The 9,804-nt window shown below is 41.9% G+C and overlaps 1 protein-coding gene across 1 annotated transcript in view; it reads right to left on the reverse strand.

Moving 5' to 3' along the window:
- PDGFD (platelet derived growth factor D) overlaps positions 1-2,610 on the reverse strand; it is a 261,577-nt gene extending 258,967 nt beyond the window's left edge. The window contains exon 1 of the mRNA XM_077298513.1: positions 1,634-2,610. Coding sequence (XP_077154628.1) covers positions 1,634-1,745 — 112 coding nt within the window. The 5' untranslated portion in view covers positions 1,746-2,610. The remainder of the gene's footprint in view (positions 1-1,633) is intronic.
- Positions 2,611-9,804: the final 7,194 nt, after the last annotated feature.

Below are 9,804 nucleotides of genomic sequence, written 5' to 3' on the forward strand. Positions count from 1 at the left end.
GATTTAAAAAAAATGAATTGACAGTTAAAATCCGCAAGGAAAAAGTAAGCAGCATGTACATGATATTTTACAAATCTCATTTATTTTTGCATGTACTGTAAACTTCAGCCTTTTTTTGAAAAATGATAAAAGCGCGGTAAAAACGGAAAGTGTGAACTAGCCCTTAGTTCTCACTCACACTTTAGCGCTTTTTTACGTACGTAAAAAAAAAATGGAACAACTTCCAATATCAGTGTTTGGTTAGTTTTTTTTTTAATCTAAAGAAATGGATGTTTTACAAGCTTTTCCTAGCGGTCAACGAAAAACAGACGAAATTGGAATGCAACTAGAATGTCATCAATGTGCCGTCCAAGTTTGATCAGTAACTGGAAATTAAAACTTGGTCAGCAAAAAACATGAACATGTGACCAGCCCCCATAGACTAAAATGGGTACATCTGAATGAGCCCTAATCAGAGACGTAACCATAGGTGCAGGGGTTGCAATCTCACCCAAGGCCTGGAGACTAGGGGGGCCCAGAAGGGCTTACTTACTATTTAAGACCTTTGATAGTTGAGCCCCCCTGTTAGAGATTTTGCTTTGGTGTCCACAAGCTTCAAGTTATGCCACTGGTCCTAATGGAAATCACTATGAACCAAGGAGGTCCATCTCTCTTTTTAAGGAAGCATTGGTGTTAATGTGATCGGCACCTTGCCTGGTCTTACTAAACACTCCTTAAAGGGAACTTGTCATGTAAAATAACACAATTCACCTGCATATATGGGGTTAATCTGCAGGTTTATAGCATTCTGATACCGTGAGAGCCCCTCTGCCGGGAGGAAGTGAACTTTGTTCCCCCATGCAGGGTTTGGGGCGATGTCGGCTCGGCTTCGGTCACTGCTCGGTGTATAAAGAGCTGCGGCTGTCACTGAGTCGCCCCTATGACTGGGAGCCGATCAGTGCTGGGGGGAACAAAGTTAACTTTCTCCCGGCAGAGGGGCTCTCACAGAATGCTATTAAACTGCAGATTAACCCCATATCTGCACATTAATAGCATTACAAATGGGTTATTTAAAATAGAAGTGAACCAAAAGGATAATAATAATAGTCAAGTGAAGAAATAAAGTAATTAAATAAAGAAGCGCTCCAAAAAATTGCCCCGGTGCGTTGGAAAAAGTATCATCCTGGTGAAAGGACTGCACTACTCTAATGACCTAATGCAGACAGCAGAGAATGCTGGGAGTTGTAGTGTCACGACACCTAGAGCCGCAGGTTGGAGAACACTGACTTGGACCTTTAATAAAGTCTCCCCTGACCTCACAGGGGGGGTCCAATATTTACGCAACAGTTGTTTCTATTGATACATAATGTTCTCCGTCCACTAAAGATACAAAGTAACAAACACCCAGGAATGTTCACATCCTACAAACTCAGATACTAATAACTTGGAAAGTTCACATCTCCAGATAAGTGAAAACACACAAGGAAAAAGTAAACAGATCTCCATCTCAGGCAGTAAATCTGCAAAGTAATCTGACATGTTAATCACAAGCACAACTTTTCCCAAAATTACCAAGAACTTAGGAAGGACCCTTAGCTTCCCAAGAAAGCCAGCAGCCATGCAATAGACAAAGGCTCCACACTCAGACACTCACCATCTCTCTTTAAATTGGAGCCTCTTAGTGCTTTCAGGTTTCCAGTTTGGGATAAAGTTCCTTGACTGCAGAAGTTTGCAAAGATTAGACTGAAAAGCAATGGAAACCTCATTGGGAAAAGAGACAGAAGGCTCGGTAGGGATGAATCAAGGGGATTCAGGTAGAAGGTAGAACTTGCAAAATGTCTTCTTTTCTTTAGAGGGGGATAAAAAAAGAAGAACCTCTAGGAAATGTTCTGGCAGTAACAGGTTGGAAGGCTGCAGATTCCCCCAAAAAAGCTCCTTATGTATTGCAGCAAGTTGTCCTTGTGGCAGGAGCCTTAGTGGAGGAGGAGGATGAATATTGCAGGAGCTCTGCAGCTGCTGTCTAGTAGACTTTGAGAAGCTCCCCCTGTGCAGCATGCATTTCTGCAGAAACAGCACATAGCTGGATTTAGTGTGTGCTCCCAGATGAGGATAAATGCTGCTGTGTGTGAGAGCCTAGAAGGAAACAGGGCTCTGACTGCTGAGAACAACAGGAAAAAAAGCCAGGGGCTGCTCACAACTAACTACAGGGAACTACTAAATCAAAGGCAAGCCAAGGAGAGCAGAGGAAATAATCTCCTGGCCCCCCTGTGCACCAACTCCCACACTTCACTATTCAGCCCTCCAGCGCCAGCTGTAATGCGAGCACAAAGGTGTTATACTGGATGCTGGGGAGAGCCGCAGCCCTGCGGAGGGTTAATGTTCCTCCTGTGGAAGGAAATCGTTTTATTATGGAAGAAAGGTCCAGTGAATATGTACCAACAACAAAAAAGTTTAGGGGTTAATTGACTAAGACTGCTGCTTCCTAGGTAGTTGTGTGTGCACCCCCAAGGGGCAGGATCCTAATAATTGGGTAACATTGGGTAAATGTAGAGTAGGGAGAATGATGTGGAGGGGTTCTACTGTTGGTAATGGAAAGGAAGGAAGGAGAGGGAAGGAGAAAGAAAGGAAAAGAAGGGAGGTAAGAAATAAAGAAGGTGAGGGGGAAAGAAAGTAAAGAAAGAAAATGAAAAAAAGGAAGGAAAGAGAGAAAAAGAAAAAAAGAAAGGAATGAGGAAGTAAAGGCCAAAGAGGAGAAAAAAGTCAGAGAGAAAAAGGAATGCAGAGATAGAAAGAAAAAGAAAAGACGAATGAGAAAGAAAAAAAATGAGGAAGTAGAGGTCAGAGAGAAGAGAAAGTCAGAAAGAGAGAAAAAGGGATAGAGATAGAAAGAAAGAAGGAAAGAAAGAAAGAGAAATAAATGACAAAGTAAAAGAAAGTCAAAAGAGAAAAAAGGAGTAAAGAAAGAGATAGAAAGAAAAACAAAGAAATTAGGAAAGGACAGAAAAAGAGGTAGAAAGACAGAGAGAAAAAGAAAAGAGAAAAAATGGCAGCGAAAGAAAGATATGAGATAGATATGCGATAGATGATAGATATGAGATAGATATGAGATAGATAATAGATAGATAGATAATAGATGGGTAGATAGATAGATTCATGCTTTCATGCGTCTTGGCATGCTTTCCACTAGTTTTTCACACTGCTTTTGGGTGACCTTATGCCACTCCTGGTACAATAATGTAAGCAGTCCTTCTTTGTTTGATGGCTTGTGACTATCCATCTTCCTCTTGATTAGATTCCAGAGGTTTTGGGGTTCAGGTCTGGAGATTGGGATGCCCATGTCAGGAATTTGATGTGGTGGTCCTTCATCCCCATCTTGCTTGACCTAGCTGTGTGACATGGCGCATTGTCCTGCTTGAAAACCAGTCCTCAGAGCAGAAGGAATAAACTGTTTTTCCAGGATAACCTTGTATGCAGCTTGATTCATACGTCCGTCGCAAAGATTAACCTGCCCAATTCCAGCCTTGCTGAAGCATCTCCAGATCATCACCGATCCTCCACCAAATTTTACAGTGGGTGCAAGACACTGTGGCTTGTACGCCTCTCCAGGTCTCCATCTAACCATTAGATGACCAGATGTTGGGCAAATCTGAAAACTAGACTCATCAGAGAAGATTACCTTACTCCCGTCCTCTATGGTCCAATCCTTATGGTCCTTTGCAAACTTCAGCCTGGCTCATCTTTGCTTCTCATTGATGAAAGGCTTTTTTCTAGCTTTACATGACTTGGGTCCTGCCTCTAGGAGCCTGTTACTAACTGTTCTTGCCATGTACTTCACCCCAGCTGCCATTTGCCATTCCTTTTGTAGGTTACTTGATGTCATCCTGCGGTTGCTGAGTGACATTCGAATAAGATGACGGTCATCCCGGTCAGTGGAGAGTCGTTTTCGCCCTCTGCCTGTCTGTAGCTTTGTTGTCCCCAATGTCTGCTGCCTGACCTTGTTGTAATGGACTGCCGTCTTAGAAATTTTAAGGATGGAGGCAACATGACGCTCACTGTGTCCCTCTGCTAGTAAAGCCAGAATTGAGCCCTTCTTTTCCTCTCTCAAGACTTTTTTCTTTTCAACTCCTTTGGCATGGTTAAGTTTTATTTTCATTCCTGCTACTTTTGGGACATTACTAGCGCTTGTTTTGCCATCCAGCTTGTCCTATTGCAAGAGGATTGTGAAAACCACAGCAGTATTTTTTATACTTTCCTTCGTTAAATAAGATTTGGCTCAGGCGATCACCTAATCAGAAGATAGATAGATAGATAGATAGATAGATAGATAGATAGATAGATAGATAGATAGATAGATAGATAGATAAGTAGATAACTTGAAAAATGCTTAGAATGATCCAACCTGAGAATTGCGGTGAATACAGTTTAGCGCTTCCTCTGAAGTTTGGGTTGCAGTGCTGCTGCTCTCTTTGCTGTGTATATAGGCTGATATGAGCTAGATATGGGATGGAGTATAATGCAAAATTTACTATATGAGAAGTGTTTTGGTTTCTGAGATTTTTGTGGTCAGTGGCTTTTTATAAAAAAAAAACAAAAAAAAAAAAACATGGTCTGCACTGGGTTTGCCTTTTTCTGGCATTTCCTTTTAGACTTTTATACAGGACTTGAGAGACAAAAGGAAAGACATGCGTCCAAGTGTTGCAAAATAAAAAAAATACAAGCAAAAATGTTTTAAAAATAAAGCTATAAAAATGTCATGGTTTGTTTAACAAGCATTGAAAGGGAACCTGTCATGTCCTTTGTGGCATGTGAAGTGTCCCAAATGCGGTGTTACTGATACAATGAGCGTCACCAGCATGTTTTTTCCCATTAAAATCGCAGCTGTAATCCTTATAAAAGAACACATTATACAGTTATATCTTACCTGCTGTTTAGTCATAGGGGTGCGCTTTATAGCTTTCAGTCAGGGTTGTCCCCGCCGACGCAATTTGAATTGTTTCCAGGGTTACGCCGAAGTCGCTGTAAATCCCGCGCTTGCACAGTATTTGTTGTTTTGCAGCACTTGCGCAGTGTCTATTGGGGGAGAAGCGCTTGTGCAAAGTGTGTTTGTTGACTTGCGCTTGCACATTGTCCATTGGCGATCACCGCTGCGCATCACAGTCTACCAATGTCTGTGAGGAGTGCAGCGGCTCTGACGCAGTCAATGAAGTTGGATAATAAAAGCAGCTTAAGTGCGCACTTGCGGGTAGCCACTCGTCAAGGCGCATGCGCCGATCGCCAATGCATAAAGCGCTAGCGCGGGTCAGCAATTACATACTGCGCAAACGCTTCTCCTCAGTATATTTATATTTTTCTGTTATATAATCCCTGGCAGGAGGTCTGCTCTGTTGCTGTTGCAGAGGGGGCTATACTGTATATCCCACCCTGCAGTGATGATGTACGATTCCAGCATTGTGTAGGTTAATGTTAGTATATTGTATACAATGGGACCTTTAGAAGACAATTTGCAAACACATGGCTGCGACCCATGGGGTAACCAGGCACAGTTGTGTCCTGTAGCAAAATACAAACTAGGGTTCAGTGACTGGTGGATCCTGTGTTATCAGCTGTATATAGAGGTGTAACCTATCATTGTCATCCTGCCTCTGATGATAAAGAGCCTGCTGAAAACTCTTCCTGAAAGGACAGGAAGTACCATCCTAAAATAGCCCAAATGCCCAGTGTGGAAATTGCAAGTTTACTAATTTTCTTCTTTTAAGTAATATGAAAAAAAGAAATAAACTTTAACTTTATATGCCTTATATTTTTTAAATCATTACACAAGTGATAACATCTCGGCCTGCAGGAAAAAAAGTTTAATATATATATACTTTTGGCCTAGGACTGCTCATAAAGTCCCATGGCTTCCCTTACCACCTATATGCTGATGATACTCAGATCTACCTCTCTGGCCCAGACGTCACTTCCATACTAAATAGTAAAAAAGGAGAGCGCCTTTCATACTGTCCAGAATCCCAGAGCGTCTACCAGCCATATCTTCCTTTTACTCCTCTCGCATCCTAAAGATCAATGTGGACAAATCTAAACTCACCATGTTTCCTCCATCCCGACTAACCCCCTACCTGATCTATCACAATTAACAACACCACACTTTCTGCAGCACCTGAAGTCTTCTGCCTCAGAGAAAGCATCGACTCTGCCCTGTCCTTCAAACCACACATCCAAATTCTTTCTACCGCCTGCCGCCTTCAACTCAACAGTATTCTCAGAATTCGTTCCTTTCTGAACCCTGAATCTACTAAAATGTTCACGCTCTCGATCACTACTGCAATATCCTCCTCTGTGGCCCTCCGGCTAACACTCTCGCACCTCTCCAGTCCATCCTTAACTCTACTGCCGACTACTCCACATCTCTGTACACTAGTCTTGTGCTTCTTCTCTCTATAAATTCTTTCATTGTTTACCAATTCCCAAACGTATCCAGTTCAAACTACTAGTATTGAGCCACAAAGTCGTCCATAATCTGTCTCCCCCATACATCTCCGTACCAATCTCCCAATATCTTCCAACATATACCCTCTGGTACTCCCAAGACCTCCTCCTCTCCTCCATACTCATAGGTTCCTCACCCAACCACCTCCCAGACTTCTCTCAAGTGTCCCCCATCCTCTGGAGTTCTATGACCCAACACGTCGGATTATCCACCACATTCGGATCCTTCAGACGGAATCTGAAAACCCATCTCTTCAAGAAAGCTTACAGCCTGCACTGACCGCACTGCCTCCTCACCACCAGAGATCCCGCAACCTCCTATCCTACTGTCTACTTCCCCATTATCCTGTAGACTTTAAGCCCGCAAGGGCAAGTCACTCTCCTTTCTGTACCAGTCTGCCATTGTTACTCTGTTCTCTGTAATTTATATCTGTATTTTGTATGCAACCCCTTCTTATGTACGACACCATGGAATCAGTGGTTCTCTAAAAAGCAATAAATGTAACAACCGGTAGAATAAGGTTAACTTATATATCCTACGTTATGATGTATATAATTGTGCGTTTTGGTTTGGGGATTATGCAGCTATTCTGACAATCATTGCATACAGTTTGTATCAAGGGGACAGATCCACTTTAATGTTGCCTTCTACATGACCGCCTTAACAAGAGAACCCCAAACACAGTGTCATCCACAGGACCATCATAACAACAAATGCAGTGCCAATCATAGAACCACCATAAAAAGAAAACCCTAAAATACAGTACCATCCACAGGACCACTATAACAAGAGAATGTCAAATACATTGCCATCCACAGGACCATCATAACAAGAGAACCATAAATACAGTGCCATAAACAAGACCACCATAGCAAAAGAAGCACAAGTGCAAAATATACAGGACCACTTTAAAGGGTGACAGTAAGTAGAGCCATCAAGAACAATGCCATCCACAGACTCACTATAATAAGAGAACCATAAATACAATGGCACCCATAATTAGAAAACCCCAAATTACAGAGTCAGACACTGAACCTTCATAAGAGTGACAGCAAGCAGACCCATCAAGAACAGTGCCATGCACAGGAGCACCTTTACAAGAGAACCCAAAAATACAGTGCCATGCACAGAACCTCCTCCTTCACAGGACCACCATATCGAGAGAACACCAAATACAGTGCAAGTCACAGGACCGCCAAAACAAGAGAACATCAAATACAGTGCTACTCATATGACCACCATATCGAGAGAACACCAAATACAGTGCAAGTCACATGATCACCAAAACAAGAGAACATCAAATACAATGCTACTCATAGGACCACCATATCAAGAGGACACCAAATACAGTGCAACAGCATAGGACCACCATATCAAGAGAACACCAAATACAGTGCTAGTAACAGGACCACCAAAACAAGAGAACATCAAATACAATACTACTCATAGGACCACCATATCAAGAGGACACCAAATACAGTGCTAGTCACAGGACCACCAAAACAAGAGAACATCAAATACAGTGCTACTCATAGGACCACCAAAACATGAGAACACCAAATACAGTACTAGTCACAGGACCACCAAAACGAGAACACCAAATACTGTGCTAGCCACAGGACCACCAAAACAAGAGAACACCAAATACTGTGCTTGTAACAGGACCACCAAAACAAGAAAACATCAAATACAGTGCAACAGCATAGGACCACCATATCAAGAGAACACCAAATACAGTGCTACTCATAGGACCATCAAAACAAGAGAACACCAAATACAGTGCTAGTCACTGGACCACCAAAACGAGAACACCAAATACTGTGCTAGTCACAGGACCACCAAAACAAGAGAACATGAAATACAGTGCTACTCATAGGACCACCAAAACAAGAGAACCCCAAATACAGTGCTAGTCACTGGACCACCAAAATGAGAACATCAAATACAGTGCTACTCACAGGACCACCAAAACATGAGGAGAACACCAAATACAGTACTAGTCACAGGACCGCCAAAACGAGAACACCAAATACTGTGCTAGTCACAGGACCACCAAACAAGAGAACATCAAATACTATGCTACTCACAGGACCACTAAAGCAAGAGAACACCAAATACTATGCTACTCACAGGACCACTAAAACAAGACAACACCAAATACAGTGCTAGTCACAGGACCACCAAAATACAGTGCTAGTCAGAGGATTTTCATATAAATGACAGCAAGAAGCCTCCAACTAGAGTTCCAGCCATAGGAATCTTATAATGGTGACAAATAAAAAGAATTTTGTGGGTGCTATTGATGGGTGGATGAAGGTAACCACTAGGTCTAAGGATGGTAGAGAGATAAAAAGCAGTCATATTAATTCTGCCCTGAATGTCACTCAGCAGTGCCAAGAATTGCTGGACATCCTCCATTAATCACCACCTTCCAAAACCCCAGTTACCTGTTCATGTAGGGTGTGCCACGTTGGGCCTGCATGCCATGTTTTCACCAATGTATTTTGAGGATAAGTATTGCAAGTTCCAACTCTCTATTTCGCTCCTCGCGGCTCACTTCTTCCGCGCGTTTCTAGTTCATCTTTTTCTTTACAGTTTTCATAAATGTCAAATAAAAAAATGCACGTGAATTCTCACCAGATGTTCCTAATCTGTCTCACACAACTATTGTTACATCTTCACAGGAAGGACCTCCTTAATTCCGGGGCTGCATAACGGGGCCATAAAAGATTTAGGAGTTCTTTGATCATCGACTTTCCTGATGTTATCTCCTAAATCACCTTAAATTATTTTTTTTTGTGCTTGTTAATAATTTCTTTCATTTCCTTGTTGCTGATGTTAAACTGACTTGTCTTCATTTTTAAGATTTGGAAAGGCAAGTGTAGCGTCTTCTCGGCAGTAATAAGGCTTAATTGATTTGGGATGGGTGCCATTTTCGCATTCGGCTGAGCTGTAGCTTTTTTTTTTGTAGACCGTTGTATTTTTGCTTGCCTAAATGTTTTCTTTGTAGATGGTTGTTAATAATTGTCCCTCAAAAGACTTCTTCATTTCTAAGTAATGAGTCCTTAGCATTAAAGACTGGAGTCTCCGATAGTCTTTGATAAGCACTTTCGGCAAAGTGTTTCCTAATACTGTTTGTCTATTTTAGTGCTCTACGCTCTTCCTGGCCAGCATCCCTTCCTCTCGATTCAGTCATACGCTGCAGATCTCAAGGAGAAAGAGTCTTCGTTATTTATATATCGACTTTCTGTAATAAATTTCGAGGCAACTACTTTTTCATATTAATTAATTAGAAAAGTTAATTGATTGTTTTAGTAAAAGTTGTATTGCAGAAC

The sequence above is a fragment of the Ranitomeya variabilis genome, chromosome 3 (assembly GCF_051348905.1).
Source record: "Ranitomeya variabilis isolate aRanVar5 chromosome 3, aRanVar5.hap1, whole genome shotgun sequence".
Taxonomy (NCBI): domain Eukaryota; kingdom Metazoa; phylum Chordata; class Amphibia; order Anura; family Dendrobatidae; genus Ranitomeya; species Ranitomeya variabilis.